At 33.8% G+C, this 18,105-nt stretch overlaps 4 protein-coding genes across 4 annotated transcripts; 3 read left to right on the forward strand and 1 right to left on the reverse strand.

Annotated features, from left to right (window-relative positions):
* The first annotated feature begins 603 nt into the window (after positions 1 to 603).
* LOC121123460 (palmitoyltransferase ZDHHC16) lies at positions 604 to 1,971 on the forward strand. The gene is made up of 3 exons (XM_040718584.2): positions 604 to 1,006; positions 1,096 to 1,359; positions 1,419 to 1,971. The coding sequence occupies exons 1-3, from the start codon at positions 739 to 741 to the stop codon at positions 1,871 to 1,873; spliced, it is 987 nt and encodes a 328-aa protein (XP_040574518.1). The 5' UTR covers positions 604 to 738; the 3' UTR covers positions 1,874 to 1,971.
* mRpL9 (mitochondrial ribosomal protein L9) lies at positions 1,917 to 3,091 on the reverse strand. Its single transcript, XM_040718601.2, has 2 exons — positions 2,494 to 3,091; positions 1,917 to 2,427 (listed from the first exon to the last, which is right to left on the reverse strand). Exons 1-2 carry the CDS (start codon positions 2,921 to 2,923, stop codon positions 1,973 to 1,975), a joined length of 885 nt encoding a protein of 294 aa, XP_040574535.1. The 5' UTR covers positions 2,924 to 3,091; the 3' UTR covers positions 1,917 to 1,972.
* An 83-nt stretch (positions 3,092 to 3,174) lies between these two features.
* Positions 3,175 to 6,944, forward strand: LOC121123421 (uncharacterized). Its single transcript, XM_040718546.2, has 8 exons — positions 3,175 to 3,621; positions 3,694 to 4,007; positions 4,087 to 4,376; positions 4,431 to 4,562; positions 4,631 to 4,780; positions 4,836 to 5,693; positions 5,799 to 6,197; positions 6,284 to 6,944. Exons 1-8 carry the CDS (start codon positions 3,530 to 3,532, stop codon positions 6,695 to 6,697), a joined length of 2,649 nt encoding a protein of 882 aa, XP_040574480.1. The 5' UTR covers positions 3,175 to 3,529; the 3' UTR covers positions 6,698 to 6,944.
* A 40-nt stretch (positions 6,945 to 6,984) lies between these two features.
* On the forward strand, positions 6,985 to 8,249 carry LOC121123487 (ras-related protein Rab-24). The gene is made up of 2 exons (XM_040718612.2): positions 6,985 to 7,407; positions 7,784 to 8,249. Exons 1-2 carry the CDS (start codon positions 7,102 to 7,104, stop codon positions 8,150 to 8,152), a joined length of 675 nt encoding a protein of 224 aa, XP_040574546.1. The 5' UTR covers positions 6,985 to 7,101; the 3' UTR covers positions 8,153 to 8,249.
* Positions 8,250 to 18,105: the final 9,856 nt, after the last annotated feature.

Consider the following 18,105-nt stretch of genomic DNA (forward strand, 5'->3'; position numbering starts at 1 on the left):
AAAATGTAAAAATGGAGTTAATTCATAATTCTAACAAACTTTTGGATGAACAAATGAGCAGTTAAATAATTTTTTGAAATACTTGTCATTTGTACAAAGTTGGCTGTTTGCTTCTGAAAAAAAAAAAAATTCTTAGACTAGATATTGAAGAATTTTTGATGCAATTAGATTCTAAAAGTTGTTATTACTGACATGATGGTTTTTGATACCATCTTAATTGAACAGGAAATTTATTTGATTGCCCTCATTTACAGAAATTGGCTTGAACACAAATTGTGTATTTAGTGTTTCATTTCAAATCTTGTGTTACATTGCCAATTTATAATACATATTCTATATCATCAAAATGATGAATGTTTAATAGTTAAACTTTCTATAGAATGAATTTTAATTATTATAAAAAATGAGTAAGCTCTTAAAAGTTTCAATTTTCTCCATTTGCGTTACATTTTGCACTTACGTCACTTACAGAAAGAGAGCGTGTTTCATATTCATTTTTGTGTTCCTAGCTAGCAGCAGCAGTAGTAACTTCATGGCCCACAACAGCTGCAGTTGATGAAGAATCCATTTATCAGCTGACGATCATACTCAATCTGTGCGCATGTCTACCATATAAAACATGGACACCAACCCACCATGGCCATCAGCTACATCCTTTCATAATTTAATCATTAAAATGAACTAACAATAACTAAAACAAATTTGAATTCGGTATTTAATCGATCCTTCTATCATTCCATGACCCCCCGATTCAATGCCCTTCAAAGGGCAAAAATTACATTCCTCTCTCTCTTCTATAATCATTTCCTCTCGCCTTCCTATGTCTTCGACGTATTAATGGAGCCCATTTTATGGATTGTCGACCATTTCACGAAAGCATTAGGACCCATTTTTGTTATAGCGCTCATTTTACTTAATATATCCGTCATTTTTGTGGCATATCGTGTTGGACTCCCCTTCTACTGGAAACGGAGTCCGCCTTTTGCAATTTTCCTTGTCATTTTAGGTATTATATCCATTTAATTATAAATAAAACTCCTAATTCTATTTTTGAAAACTCAAAGACTCTCAAAATCAATTTTATGCACTATTTAGGACAGTATTTCAAATTCAATGTGATGTTCTACTACTACAAAGCCTATACAACGCCCCCGGGTGCACCTCCCCTGGACTCTCCTCCTCCAAACATTGCATCCATCTGCAAAAAATGTGTGTATCCCAAGCCACCTCGTACACATCATTGCTCAGTTTGTAATGTCTGCGTTCTCAAAATGGACCATCACTGTCCATGGCTCAATAGCTGTGTGGGGCACTATAATCATCGCTACTTCTTTCTATATATGGTGTTTACAGTCCTGGGTACGTAGGTCTTCCTCTCTCCATTCTCGTTTTAAGGAGACATATCACACATCTTGCAGGTTGCATTTTTATCATGATATTTGGAGTGGAGCTTCTCTATCTTCAAGTGTTTCACGAGTCGGGATCCAAAACTCAATTTCGACTTCTTTCTGATCGTACCCTCATATTTTACGCATGTTTTATGACTGTGGGCACCACATTAATCCTTGGCGCTCTTATTTTTTGGCATGGACGTCTTATTTCGAAGGGTGAGACTTCTATTGAAGCACATATCAATAGATCAGAGACACTAAGACTAGCGAAAGATGGGATGAAATACGTCAATCCATATGACTTTGGGATATGGAACAATTGGTGTTTATTTCTAGGAATTATAGATGGTCGGGGATGGTCTGATGTTTTGTTCCCTTCCATCTATCCTCCTCGAGGAAACGGGCTTACATGGGACACAGTCTACTCTTGCGGTATACTCTGGAATGAAGCCCCTTCGGATGGGAAATATTTTAAACTATGAATTTGTCATAATAGTCATCAAACATAGTGAACATTCTCGCAAATGGACATTAACTTATTTATATTATATACTTAAATAAAATTAATTAAAAAAACCAATTTACTTAAAAGAACTCTCTACATTATTGATATTTTCTTTATAAAGTCTTTTTTCTCTTTTATCATACCACTCCATATATTTCACGTATTCATCTTCTAATTCGGCCGTTTCCTTGGCTTTTTGAGTAAATGGCTCTCGAGGAAGACTTATAAGGAGCTCTCTATCCTCCTCAAAAATGGGCTCTCTAAACTTGTACTGAAACCCAAAGGGGAAAACCAAATTATTCATTCCAAGTGATGTATGCTTCAGTACGCATCGCACATGAGCCGTTTCGAAGCCATTTATTTTGACTGTTACGTAAAACTCTTTGTCCTCAAGTAGCTCTCTGTTGGGCCCTGCAATTTCTCTCGGGATACTTATGACATCAGGAGGAACAATAAAGCCATAGAGAAGGAAGGAAGAAGAGATGTGCTTTGTTGTGAGGGTCCAAGGATTTTGTCCTGACATTCGAACTCCTAGAGGAGGAAAAAGCAGGATTATATCGAAAAATTTGACACCTAAAAGTTAAAATCCTCACTAACCAATGCAGGTTCGAGATAGTAATTTGTGTGTCTCTAAAGAAAACTCTGAGCTTTCAAGTGGAGTGACTTTTTCGTCAATGAGAATATCTTTATACTTGGAAAGAGCTTCTTCTGTGGGATAGATTCCAAGTTGGGGAAGAAGGATTTTTTGTCGCGCCACATCCTCTGATAGTGATATAACTGAGCCCTTCCTTCCGATCCCTTCAACATTCGCTAAAAGAAGAACAGGCACGTCTCGGCTCTCATCCTCTTCTTGCAATATCCGATAAGTTTGATGCTTTTCAAGTCGCTCTTGAGCCGTGAGACGCTCCATAAGCTCTTTTGGAGTTCCATCAGGGAATCGACGTGGTTGATGTACGCGTTCCACAACGATCAGTCTCCTATTCGACTGAATGAAGGAGGGAATTGTTCGCCGAAGTAGGAACATCATTTACTTTAAAGCTTTGCGTGTTTTATTTAATAAATATTTTATATTAAATATTCATAAAATACTAATTGTTTTTATTGGTTAATTGTTAGGTTGATGTTTGTTACTTCTTTAATATTTATTATTTTACAGAAATGAGGAAGAAGTGGCACCTATGAGTTAACTTATGACTTATGAGGCTATGTGTGGATTTGATAAGTATTTGTGACGTTATTATTATTTATTATGAGTATGACGTCATATTATTCTACAAAATATACAAAATATTCTTTTCGTCTGCCCGCCAATGGCTCAAGATGTAAAATAATAAACCTAAAGAAATGGGCACCTATGGCTTTTCCCCCTTCTTTCTTGCTGTCTTCTTCACCCCAGGAGCTGTAAGGTAGATTCTATCTATACGTACAATGTATTATGTCGTGGTGGGATGGAGCTGCTTAAAGTTAAACAGGTTAGTATGTTAAATAGCGCGCGATGGATGGAAATGGGTGGCTCAAAATTACTCAAGTAAACAATTCTACCAAGAAATGGTATTGCTAATGATTGAAAGAAGCTGAAAGGAAAGAAAAGAATAGGCATAATAATTAATAATACTAAATCTAACAGAAAGAAATGTTGGATAAGAATGGGTTTCCCTCATTTCCAACTCCAGTTTTTCCATTTCCAATTTCAGAGGCATCACAAAGGCTTCAACCTCATCAAAAGTAAGGATATTTCATTCGTTATTTCTTCCTTTCTCACTCCAAGGGTTTTTAATCTATTGAATCTATTTCTAGTGACGAACATGGAGCTCCTCGACCCCCTGAACCTCCTCCACCACCTCCGACTGAAGGATCCTATTTAAGCGCTGCTCTTCACCATCAAGAGTATCTTAAAGCAGCACAACGTCTTGGAGAGTTACAGCAAGTTGCTGCTGCAGCCTCTTTTGTCGATCCTTTTCAAGCCGCATCCTCTCTACGCGAGAGCATTCGTGCCAATCGTAAAAGAGCTCTCTCAAACTCACCCTACTCCGATTTGGATCTCACTTCTTTCCTTCGTTACTCTCCTAATGCATTTCCTACTAACTCATCAACCAATTCTCCACTGCCAGGTGTGTATCTGGAAATCCTTGGCGTTTATAAAGAATAATAATACATTAATAACTAAATAATGTTCTTCTTGTCTTGCAGGTCCTGTGAGTCCTTCCTCTTTTCTTTTACGGGGTAATCAACACCCGTATCAAGGAAATCCTCAACTACAAGCTGCGATATACAGTGCTGCATTTTCTTCATCCACTCCCCTCACAACCACGACTACTGTGGCCTCGTCCTCCTCTTTTAATAACATGACCTCAACTCTATGCTCTAAAAGGACTGGTAAAACAAAAGAAGAGCCTTCATCATCATCCAATGTCGTATCTTCGAGTACGATAGAGGATGTTGAATCCTCCTCCTCTTCTCGCAAAATCTACGAATCAAAAGTAATTGAATAACCAGCTTTTTAATAGTAGTTGTATTTTTCAACTATTTTCTAGGTGATTAATTCCTCTCTTTATGTTCCACCAAATAACTCTGGCGATGTGAAGGAAGAGCCAGACTTTATCGAAACTCATTGTCATTGGTTAAACTGTGATCGAGATTTTGAATCTCAAGATGAATTAGTAAAAGTAAGAACGAATTCCATCAACATAGCACTCTCAGTTTTTTCCACATGTATATTTTTTTAAATTTATAGCATATAAATAGTTACCACATTGGATCAAACAAGAAATCCTTTATTTGCCAATGGAAAGATTGCACTCGAGAAGAAAAACCATTTAAGGCACAGTACATGCTTGTTGTTCACATGAGACGACATACTGGCGAAAAACCTCATAAATGCACTGTAATTCAGGAATCATTTTCAATGGATCTTTTATAAAAGTGTTTTTATTTTTCAGTTTGAATCATGTAGTAAAGCATATTCAAGATTAGAGAACCTTAAAACTCATTTGAGATCTCATACTGGAGAAAAACCGTATATGTGTGAATTCCCAGGTTGTAGCAAGGCCTTCTCAAATGCTTCAGATCGTGCAAAACATCAAAATCGGACACATTCTAATGAAAAACCTTACGTGTGCAAGGCACCTGGGTGTACTAAACGATATACTGATCCCTCTTCTCTCAGGAAACATGTCAAAACCGTACATGGCTCAGACTTCTTTGCAAATAAACGGCACAAAGGGAATAGTTTTGAGGGTAATAATGGAAATAGGAATACTAATCAGTCTGGAAAGTTTAATCATAAGTTTGAAGAAACTGGCACAGCCTGGTCAGATATGAGTAGAAATACCACAACAGAATCAAATGCAACTGAGTCAACTTCAACTCATCCAACTAGCTCTAAAATAACCCATGTTGACGGCGAAAAAACACTTCCAATTAGTGATAATATTGTAAGTACCTCAAGCGTTGTTAAACAAGAAGAAGATGAAGAATGGCCTGAAACTGAAGATGACATACAGATGGCAGTTGCTGCAGCCATTGGGGGAGAATCTTCTCTCAATCTCCATCGGTCCTGGAATTCTCGTAGACTAAACTCAAAATTGAAAGCCTCTGTGAAAAAGTCTCCTGCAGTTGTTACTGAGGAAATTGGTGAAATTAATAGAAGCATTGAGAAAATGTCTCTTGAATCTGTCTCCAATGGAGAATCTACAGCTGTTCCTAATCGAAGGGGCAGTAATTGGACTGCCAGTACTGAAGGCTATGGGTCAATGACGTCTGAAGAAACGAGTCGGAGACACAGTGAGCAATCACAGGTATTTATTTTTACATTTCATCAATGGTTTTGGCTTGATGATGATATTTAGTGACATTTCTACATATTACCCCTTATGATGAAATAATTTTTTGTTCTTATTTAGAATTCAGAAAAGGAGAGCAAAGACAGAAAAGTTTCTCACCCAGAAAATGTATCTGATGAGAATAGTTCAAGAAGATCCAGTTTAGGAGCTAGTGGAAGTAGAGCCACTTTGGCAACAAATGTAGGACCAGCCTCTGAACATTTAAGTAGATTGCATCGTAAGGCTCAAGAATCGATGCAGTCCATACGCCCTGGAGCAGGCGATTCATTTGTGCAAACGAGTAGTGAGCTTAGTAGAAGAGCATCTGATCCTGTCCGACCTTTGGAAAGAAATTATAATCTCGGAGGATCGAATATGTCCCGTCATAGAAGTTATACTCAACTCAATTCTCCATCTCAAAGGTTACCATTACATGGACAGGCCATACAAGGGGATCCTAACTTTCAAATGGCTTCTCAGGTGGGTCTTTGTCGTATAGATTTTTTATTGCAGCTTTATTTTTCCATATTTAATTCCCATACTTTTCTATTTTTCTACATATAAAGATGTACTCCCAAATTCAGCATCAAGGCCAACAAGTCAGTAGCAGATCCCCCAATGTTCAATATCCCTTTAATAACTGTTACCATCAAAATCAATCTCAACCATCACAGCAACAGTACTGGCATCAATTCAATAACCCCGGCTACTCCCAATACTCAGAACATCAGCAACAAAATCAGCATTCCTCCTACAACCATTTTAATACTCAATGGCAGCAACAATCACAACAAACTCATCATTGGCCCTCAAGTAATTGGTCTCAGGATCGAACCTGGAATCGAGAGGGAGGGGAGGTCCAAAACCATGGACCTGAAAATTATTCTCGAACATTAGAATATGTACAGCAATGCCAGTCCTGGACAGATACTGGGGGTCAAATCCATCATAATTCCCTTCCTCAAGTCCCTCGACCCTGATATGATAGTGTAATCAAAATGTGCTATTTAAATATTATGTAATGATCCTTGTTCTTCCAGTAGACTTATGAAACCATTTTTTTTTGTTATGAACTGATTGATTGGGAGTAGTTTATCTACTCCTGCTTTTTAATTTATAATTTTTTTCTTTCTTGTGAGAGTTGTAAAATCCCATGTTTTCCCTTTGAATAATTCTTGCGAAATGAAAGAAAAATAATATACAACTTTCGATTTGAAAGGAACTGACTGAGCTGTTGTCGTTGTTACGTCTTTATTTTGTTCTCCCTTTATAATTTATCATCTATTCAAGAAACGTCATTGAACGTGAAGGGTTGCTCAAAATTAATTAGTGTTTTAATGTACATCATATTGTTTTGAGTGGAAAGTGTTGTTATAAATTAAATATGGCACTACATCAAAGAATTTTATTTGGAAATAAGGATACAACAGACTACCCAGAAATAAAGACTGTAACACTAGGAAATACAAACTGCGGAAAAACCTCACTTATTCAAATGTTTATTAGACGAAATATAAAGCAAGCGGAGATACAAGCAGGGTCTGCATTTAATCGTTTCAAATTCCTTCTTGGGAACAAGGAGAGAAACCCCAATTCAGAGAACGTTCTTCTCGGTATTTGGGACACAACAGGAGATAAACACTTTTACAGCATTTCGACTTACTATCAACGTAATTCCTTCGTTGTCCTTGTAAGTCAAGAAGCAGGACCGGGCTTAGGCCACTCAGGCCGCAGTGGGGATCCGCTTGATTAAAAGGAATATTCTATTCTAAACAAAACGTCATTAAATGAAATATGTACACAATTTTCAAAAAGACTTGACCTGATTTCTTTCTAAAAATGGGTCATTTGAAAAAAAAAAAAAAAAAGAGAGAGACCCGCATTTTTTGTCAAATATTTTGTTAAAAAAATTAAATTATCCTTATCCCTACCCAGATAAGGATTTAGGCCTCGTGCAATCCATTTTGCATAGAGCCCCACAATAGTTAAGACTGATCCTGAAAATAAGGATTCTTTTTAATCATTTAATAGTTATGTGCGTAATATTCTGATTTTCTTTTACATAGGTGTGCTATGATATGAGTGACTCAAAATCCTTGGATAACGTTGCGTTCTGGTGCGAAAAAGTGCGGAAATATTCAGAAGATCGACTCATCTATATTGTGGGATGTAAATCCGATTTGGAAAAAAAGATATGTCCCCTTGAATTAAAAGCCTTGGTGCATAAATATAAGGCTAAAACTTTTGAGACCTCGAGTTACACGGGGGAAAACTTGAAAAAACTTTTTATTCAACTCTATTACGATTACCTCGAGGAGAAACGTCGGCAAGATCAAGTGGTAAAGCCGAGCCCGAGCGAGTTGAAGGAGTTAGAGGCGTTGATACGGGCTTCCATGAAGGCTTTGGATACTTCATTATGCGTCGCATATGCATAAGATTTGGTCGTTATTTACAACGGGTATTTTTGTACATATAAGTATGTATATTATGAAAAGATATTATTTTTGAAATATACTGTTATATATTTTTAAAGCCGAGCAATGGAATGCAATCAATAAACTTTGTTAAGTATTTAATTTCGTATTACAATTTATCAATGTGAAAGAATGACGCATGAGGTTTTATTTCATAAATTAATATGTAATCAGTTAATTCTCATAATTGTTGAATATTGCTCAACAAGAAAAATTGGCCGACCTCTATTAAAACTAACTTAAAACTTTGCATCAATTTATAAACTACAACTTCATAATCTCAATGATTATAATAAAGTAATTTTTAAGACAAAGTGACAAAGAAAAGCTCATTTCCTCGTTTCTTTGTTCATTTTTATCTTAATCTCATATCTTTATTGCAATATATACCTATGATTGAGTTCTTAAATTCATCTCTATGATGTTTTATAATTTGCTAACAAAGGCTCATAATTATTTTTGCTAACATACTGATAACATAAAATATAATATGACATAGCCCCTCATTAACTAAAGTACTGACTGAATTATTGATCATGTGTGTAGATATGGCAATAATCCGTCTCTGCCTGCTCCATCAATAAAAGATCGATAAATCGGTTGTGAAATATATTCAATACTAGCGGGAGTAGCCGGCATTGCTCGGAGTTATTACGGGTCGACAAACAGACAGTCAGATTTTGTTTCAAAAATACACTAGCAGTAATACCTAGCATTCCCTGGAGTAATTAGGCGTCGACTAAAAAATTGCTTTAATAATATAGATGGTAATATAATAAATAATATAGAAGAACTCTCTTCAGTGTTAATATTCATTTTTCATGAGCTCAATCACACGTAACTACTCAATACTAACATATATCAATTCATACGACGTGGTCTGTCCTGAAGAATCAAAGAATAATTAGAGTTTGAGAAAAAAGAATATGAAGGGATGGCTGATGTGTACTTTAATTTTTAGAGTGCTGGCTCATAAAAACCGACAAAATCCATAATAACATCAAGCGTTTATATTTAATTCAAATCTTAATATATACTGGAAATGGACATGAATATTTCATTAATACGACTACGTAGTTATTTCTTAGATCAAAAATATGTATATTATATACATCAGGGAGTACTATATCCAGTGTACCCTGTATACAGATTCTATGCTATATGCACACACCTGCTTACACCCTGTGACTATTTTTCATACATACATTCGTACAGAAAGACAAAATTTGTTTTATTAATATAAATAAATGTACTCCCATTTTATTTCTTTTAATATGACACGATGAGCTTTAGATACACACGCTCGTTTGGTTATTTTTTAGATCAAGTAGTCATACAGTTCTTAGATTTTAAGCACACTCTCAAAAGTGATGCCTCGATAGACAAAAAACTTTGCTTTATTAATATACGTAACATAACGATCGTTCATCAATCCAGAGCATTTAGCCCCAGTAATTTTAAATGTTTTTATAATCAATATTCTTTCTATGAATAAAGACACATAATATATGCATAATGCCTTCTATGGAAAAGATTTTTGGATGGCACACTAGCCAAGTATTGAAATTCAAAAGTTGTATTTTTTAATTTTAAATAATTAATAATTACCAAATTAATTAATTGATATCAGGCATTTTTTCTTTAATCTGTTGATTCTTTTCAGGATTTATAAAATAAACAAGCATGCTCCTATGATATTTTTTTGGACCTCCGAGGTCATTAAGTGCCTGTTTTTGACCGAAATATACCCTCTTTTCCATCTTTTTTTTTATATCTCTCTCTTATTCTGTCTGTCTTTTCCATCTTCTTTTCTCTTTGGGTCTCTTTCTATATATATATCTCTCTCTATCTATTTTCTTCTACCTTCATTCTTTGTTTCTATTACGCTCAATTCAACCCTACTACGGAGGCATTCTCTCTATATATAAAATAAACCTATTTATATAAGTAATTATATAACGGTGGGGATACTTTTTGGGCTTAGTGCTCCTAAAGGATAAAAATTAGCAATGCCCTCCGTTAATTCATAAATGAACATTAATTTGATTGTGAAATTGATTTTATTTTTCTGGAAATGTTGGAGGGACATAGTCCAAAAAATTTCCTTCTGATAAGAAATGACCCATATTGATCAATGCTAAGAGGTTGCGTATTGCCCTTGAAGTTTCAATATTAGACAATTTTTGTCTTTTTTGAAATGACGTAGGTAACAACTACGTCATTTGAAATTTCATCATGGCCTCTTTCAAAAAGATGAAATACCTTAATTTTTAAGTAAGGGGTGTGGCTATAACTTATTATTATACTTTTAGGTATCATTCATTACTTCCTTAATTTTAGTATTCTTCAATTCTGGCCAAGATTGAAGAAAATAAAAAGGTATCTAGGACCGCAGGACTGAAGAACCGACTAATTTGTCCTTAGAAGATCATTGAAAGTTAAGATGATCGGACCGATTAAAAAAAACTGATTAGGAAATGGGATCCTTCGAGAGATCCAACATTATCTCTAATTTATTATTATGCATGGCTGTATAAGAATTCATGGTATAAGTAAATTCATACTTATTTGGAGAGAAAAACATTTCACATATAGATGTTTAAACGCATTATATTCTTTATTTGAAACTATTTCACTATGTTTTTATAGATTTCTGCATAATTTAAATACGAGCAGGGAAAATAGTATCATATTACATTATAAAGTGTGTGTTGAGTTAAATGCATATCATTAATTATTAATTACCGTTTTACAGATCTAGAGTGAAGGTCTGTAAAAATGGCTTCTCTGGTAAATTACTATATTTTATTGGTTGTATTTACATTAAAAACAAGAGACGATTATCTGCTAATTAGTTACTGAACGTTTTCACCAAAATAATCTCAGAACGTAAAAAACAACCACAATTATTAATGGTATATATTCAACAAGATAATAGATGTGTATCTGAGACAGTGGCTTTGAGGGCCTCGGTGTTTGTATGACAGACACTGCAGGCCTTCCCCTTAACATGCACACTGAAAGTGTAGTCAAAAGGTTGGTATCAGGGCTGTAGGGTATCCAAAAGTGTCAAAAAGAGTTCAAGAATACTCAAATGATGAAGAAGATAGGTTTATTTAATTGATAGTGTCAAAAGTGGCCTCTCCACCCAGGACTTGAGGAGATTGGCCTTGGTTGTTTTTTTAACTTTCTGGGTCCATTTTTGCCTCTTGACAGAACTTTTCAACCTCTCCAACGCTTCGGACTTGCTGATGGCGTAGACTTTATTCCTTGAGACGCCTAACTGCTTGGAATGCGCAAATGGAAATTCGTCGATTACGTTTGATTGTTATTTTCTCGACTTGTACGTAAGCTAGGGAGCTTAGATTTGATCTGTTTTGTAACTAATTGCTTATACTTTAATATATCGAAATATGAATTAATTTCAATCCCTAAACCTTCATTGATTATTGAATTTGTAAGTGTTCAGGTTTCAATAGTCTACCCGGTAGTTATAACAGTCCGAAGGACCGGTCCCAAAGACTGATAGGAGCATATCAAATAAGGATTAAGACAACACTAGCTACCAACTGCTTCTTCCATCCAAACAAAATCCTACAAATGCCCCTGACATTGCACGTCGTTACCTTTATAGTATCTGGAAACCTTTGCTTTTTAGCAATAATTTCTCCGATGTCGATCCTCAATTCTACTCTGAGTACAACAAGGACTTACAATTACAACTCCCGAACAAAATAATTAGGCTTACGCTCCGTTTTTTATGTGCACACGCAAATATTAAATCTGGTAGCGTATATATCAATGATTACTTGTTAGCAGTAGATAAGGAAGTTAAATAATAATGATAGCTGCTTAGGAAATGAAAATTCACTCTTCAGGTTGCCAACTTAAAAAAACCGGGCCAGCTAAAAATACAACGGAACCAGAACAGCATCACCAAAGGGTCCAAAAATGTTGAAAAATTCTCTGATTAATATAAATTTTAGTAGATAAAAAATATTTTGAAATCCCTCCTCTCCCTCCAAAAAGAAGGGGAATAAATACAAATATAAATCTAAGATGAGAGTTGGGAATCTCAACTTCAAAATATCATATTGAGATAATTTAATAGGGCTTTAGAACATCCAACATTTTTTCAATGGTGGAGCTAACTATTGCATTAACCTCTACGAGTGCCTACCAATGTAAGTTTTAGAATATGAGGGGTATTTTCTTCAGTAGTTATAATTTAGACAGCTCAAGTAGGAATTTGTATAAAATATTTTTTTTTTTGTTTTATAATTGAGATTTGAAAGGTAAAAGAATACAAACATAAGTGGGTTGTATATTTCAGTAGGGAGTCTAGGGCACTTGCCTGAAGTGCCCCTTTGTAAAACCGATCCCGACCGTGGAATAAGTTTCAGTGCAATAATCGGAAAGAAACGTTTCAAAACTCTACTCAGCCCATAAAATACCAGACAATATACTAGTCGTATATTACCTCTTGGGTCTATAGGATCCATATTTACTCTTCGGCATCTTTTTATGCTTTCATCATGAAATATGGGTATGATTATAAAGTGTTTTTTTTAGCAACATATAATTAATAATAAATGCAATTACATGTTTTATAATATATGGATTAACTCATTGATATCCAAAAGAACAAAGAAATTTTGTTATAACATAATATTCCTTTGTCTACTCTAAGTAGCTAATTGGAGAAGCAGTATGGAAATTAGCTTATGAATCTTATTGGGACAAAAGTTTGCATTAGTTAGGCTGTATTCTTTGCAAATAAGGGAACTTCTATTTATCTACTTATTTTGATACATAATAGGCTTTCATTTTTGTAAATAAGTGTATAAGCTTTAAACCCATTAGTAATATATGTTTTTGGGTTTATTTGTATCTAGAATATAATATAAGACTAAGGAAATAAAAAAACCTGTGTTTTATTTAATATTTAGAGGTACAAACTAAGTCAGAAAATTATGGTTGGTTGGTTGGGACCCAGTAGGGCTTACAATACAAGTAATTGGATCAGGGATAGTGCCACAAATTGAAACTTGGACTTAGATAAAACTTCATTTCTCCTTTCATGTTAAAAACAATGGAAAATCGTAACATATCAGAGATGAAAAAAATAAGATAGTTGAAGAGAGTGTTGATTTGTAGTTGCAACCTGAAAAGGTGGTTTTGAAATTCCAAAGCTATAATTTTCATTATTCTTGAAGAGAGAGCAATAAGTTTAAAGTATTCACCTGTGTGTTATAGGCAAAGAGTAACACTGAGGATGAGTTATGCAGTTATAAGTAGTGATGAAAATCGAGTGTATTTAGGGCATGTTAAAAAAGAGAAACCAAAAATCAATATGATATCCATGTCGATTTGAAGAATGAGTTGGAAGAGAGCAGCTTAGCTGTCATGACATTGCATTAAATTAGTGCATTAGAAAATGAAGTTTGCTACTAAGGAGTCAAATAATAATGACAATAGATTACCTATTTTGGGGAAAAAATAAAATGGGCTAGCTAAAAGATACATCCGATTTTCATAACTATTTATAAGAGTAAGTTCTTGTTGAACTCGTAATAAACTTGAGTATTGACATCGGAGTAACTATTTCATTGCTAGATACGAAGTGGAATTTGTGTTTATTTACTTCCTCTCATAGCTGCTTGGAGCTAATTTAATGAAACATCATGACAGCTAAGGCCCCAATCATTCTTCAAATTAATTGTTTGGTTTCTTTTTTTCTAGCCTACCGGTAGATCATAGTATTTTCAACCATGCTAATTAGTATCCCCTCCCTCCTAATGACCCCGTCCCTATCGATGATCTCATGATGTTCTATTTGATGATCACGACAATCTCAGTTTTAATCTTCAAGAAGCAGTATTTATTGTCTATTGAATTTTTAATAAGAATTAATGCATGCTCAAACATGAGAGTCAATGTGATGAGGATAAATAGAAGATTCTATTGAAGCGTTAAGTGAAACATACATACATTTTCGACTTTCTATAAAGACTCAGTTATGCGTCTTTGTAAATTTTCATTTATTGATCAATAACGTTATAACTGATTGACAAATAATATATTAATTGGACAAAGGTTTTCAAAATTGAATAAAGATATACTAACACGTCGTTGCCTGTATTGTATCACGCACCATTTACTCATAAAAGGAACTGAAAAAGGCCCAAAATCATCTCGTAGTTAGGCAAATAAATCATTAATACCAACTGTTATTTATCTTTTAAGTCCTCCCAGACTATTATTCCAATATTATTTATCTACAATTTGTAAAATGCATATATATTTCATAATAGTAAAATCCTAAATAGTATTTCATTCGAATCTGCATTATAATATTACTTAGCATTCATAAAATTAGTATAAAAATAAATAAAAATAAAAACCCGGACAATTATTCAAAAAGAAGTCTCTTTTTACATCCTGTCTGGAGCGTCCCAACCTTTCATAGGCAGACTTAAAATAAATTGAATGATGTGACTGACAAACCAAAAGAACCTTTAAGAAAAGGGTTGTAAAGTAGTATATTTCTTGTTTTTCTCTAAATTAAGGGGCTGTTGTGTTAAAAATTGTGAAAACCCCCTAACACGCCGTTACTTTTATTTTATCTTGCAATCTTTCCTCCTAAGAAACAGAAAAAATGATCAAAACCATTTGGTAGCCAATTCTTCCCGACAATGGCATTATTATGGAATAATTGCTAGGACTTCACACCTTAACAAGAGGTAATTCAAACTCAACCAATCAATGTTCAGTACAGTAATAAACGCAAAATAAGTGGAAAATTGAGAGCGACAGCAAAATACATTATATATAAAAATCCTATGGCAACTCAAAGGCGTCCATAGTATTATGTATATATATATATATTTTTTTTTGGGGGGCTTGTTTTCTGGAATTTTTCGAAAAAAAATTTCAAAAATTAAATTCTTCTAAATTTTTTTTAAAAATCCACGCCTGTTTACAAAATTTTTTAAAAATTCCACAGATGTTAACAAAAAAATTAAATTTCAAATTTTTTGGAAAAAAATTTCAAAAATCTACAGCTATTTAATAAAAAATTATTTAAAAAAAATTCACAGCTGTTTACTAAAAATTAAATTTTTTGGAAAATAATTTGAAATATTAAATTTTCTAGTAAAAAATGAAAAATAAACCCCCTCTAGCTCACCCCTTGCGGATGCACCTGTTACTAAATTAACCTTAGATAATTGATTAATTATTTATCATGATTATTATTAAGCTCTATGTTGTGTTACAGATTTATCGATAATAATTAGAAACGATCAGGTTTACAGAAGACTTAAAAGTTTGTCTATTTTGTACGAGTTACTATTTTGCTATAATACTTTCGATCTATTATAATAATTAATTATATTCCATATATGGGAAAAATGATTGAATTAGCAAATCAAGTTTTTTAAAGAGGGTCCAGCAAAAGACATCACGTCATCGAATGAAATTACAAAAATATGTATGCTGATATAATAGAATACATTTATACATACTTGAAAATAACAATAACAAATCCATTGAATTCCTTTTTAGAATCATGAGTCAATACTAATAAAGGGTTACTCGACTTTCCTGAGACAATCGAAGGCCATAACTTTTATTGATTTGGAATACATTTAGAAAACGACCTTATTTGTATAGTTGTTTTGAGACGCCAGTTCCTTTTTGATTTACAACTCAACTCCTTATCTAGTCTCCATGAGCTCCAAAAAACAGTTTTTGGTTTTGAGTATAGAATAAGCTCCCCTTGTATAATCCTCCCAAAAATCGGCACCTATAAAGGACACACACACATACTCTATTTTAAATATATTCAGATTATTATCATCGGCAATGTCTTTATATAAGTGTTGGACTCGAGTACTACTCAAACTCCAAAAACTCGACTTTAGAAAAGTCGAGTTTTTTCTGAAAGTTACAGGAACTCGCTCGAAATATTATTTGAAAAATTCGCCTAAACTATAACACAATGATCAAACCTTAAAATATACTCAGAAAAGGGAGTTGAATAAATTTCCACAACTACTTTGTATTGAACGATTCCATGAACCATGACTGATAAGGTGGAACAGTAAAGGAAAAGGGGATATTCTTTAGGTTTGTATTCACCGGGGGGCCTGGGGACACAATAATTTCTTCAGTAGTTGTATTTATTGGCCTATTAATCGTAAGTCATCTAAAGTCACTTGATTCATTCTTCTCAATAACACAACACTGCTGATTACTGCTATTTGAGCAAGCCATGAAAAAATTATCCATTCAATCAACTTCGGTGCTGAGTGAAAGAGTATTTTCTACTGCCGAGAAAATTACATCAGAAAGAAGAAATAATAGAAAAATACGCTATGTATTTCCTTCTCAACTGTAGATGACCTCGTCTCACTTGATACGGCATGGCTATTTCCTAATTTATTCTTTTTGATATTTAAACGAAGTAATAAGTTCCTAGGGTTCCAATAGCACATGGAATACTGTTGATCCCTAGTAGTCGTAGTATATTTATATCAAGGCTAATAGAAATACAAGATTACACTAAAACGCGTGTACGGGTGATGTTTGACGTCCATCACGCTTTTAATATTGACGTCATAGTGGATGAGTGGTAGCGTATTTTCTCAAAATCTGCCTGTCTTGTCCAGCAGTCGGTACAATACATCAGATTGAAAATTGTAGCAAGCCCGATTATATGATGGTCTAACCTTGTATTTCTAGTAACCTTGATTTATATAATATATATTGGCCATTTTACTATTTCTATGAATAAATGTTGGCTATCATATTCAAATACACTTATTATAAAATATCACTAAGCAATATTATAATACAGTTTCGGATAAAATACTGTCTAGGGTTTAAATATTATGAAAATATATGTGATTCATTTTAAAAATTGTGGATAAATAATATGAGAATGATAGTCTGCCCTAAAGTATTCAAGAGATAAATAGCATTTTGTGCAATTGACTTATTTGGCCTACTACAAGATGATTTTGGGCCTTTTCCCCGATTTCTTTATATAGGTAAGGTTGCGTGATAAAATAAAGTAACGATGTGCTAGTAATAGATTTTAATAACAGCGTGGATTCATGCGAATGAGGATTTTGTTTGGCTTACGGGCGTCGTCAACTTCTGCGACATTTTTATATAACAAACATTATAAGATGAGGGACGTCAATACTCAATAGAATACTATTTAAACTCAAATGGGAGAAGTCATGCTAGAACAACTGAGTCTCTCGTCGGATTTCGTACTAACTCTGTAAGTTTCTCTGAGGGGAATACGTTTAAAAAAATCATTAAGTGTGATGGTGTTCAAACACATCGATCGATGGGTCTTCGCGGAGTAAGATCTTGAAGAATGCTGCAATTTTAACAACATTTACATCTAATTTCTACGACATTTTCATATAATATACATTACAAGATGAATGACGTCATTATTAGACAAAAAACAGATGGCTCGTGAATCAAATATTTAACTTTATAACACTCACAACGAGATTAAAGGCAATAATTAACGTCACTTGATGGTGCCTTTTCTCTTGATTCGACAGCGAAGAAGTAACTTGAATTTTTCGACGGAAACTAATACTTCCTTTTCTCCACTTCTTTTATTATTTGATTTGATATTTTCGTGATACAATATCAAACAGATGAAAATGTTTGGTTCATGAAATTTTGTCAAATGATAGTTGAAACATTTTAGTATGTGTGCAAATTTCAAAAAATAAAATATTGATAGAAAAAAATGATAGAAATATATACCTAATATAAATATTTTTTCAATCTTGAAGAATTGAATTAAATTTCCCCTTCAGCCCACCACCTGCAAATTTTAAAAATTATTTCATGTAATGAAATAATTTCTTTTCTTAAATTAT

The sequence above is a fragment of the Lepeophtheirus salmonis genome, chromosome 1, assembly GCF_016086655.4.
Source record: "Lepeophtheirus salmonis chromosome 1, UVic_Lsal_1.4, whole genome shotgun sequence".
NCBI lineage: Eukaryota > Metazoa > Arthropoda > Copepoda > Siphonostomatoida > Caligidae > Lepeophtheirus > Lepeophtheirus salmonis.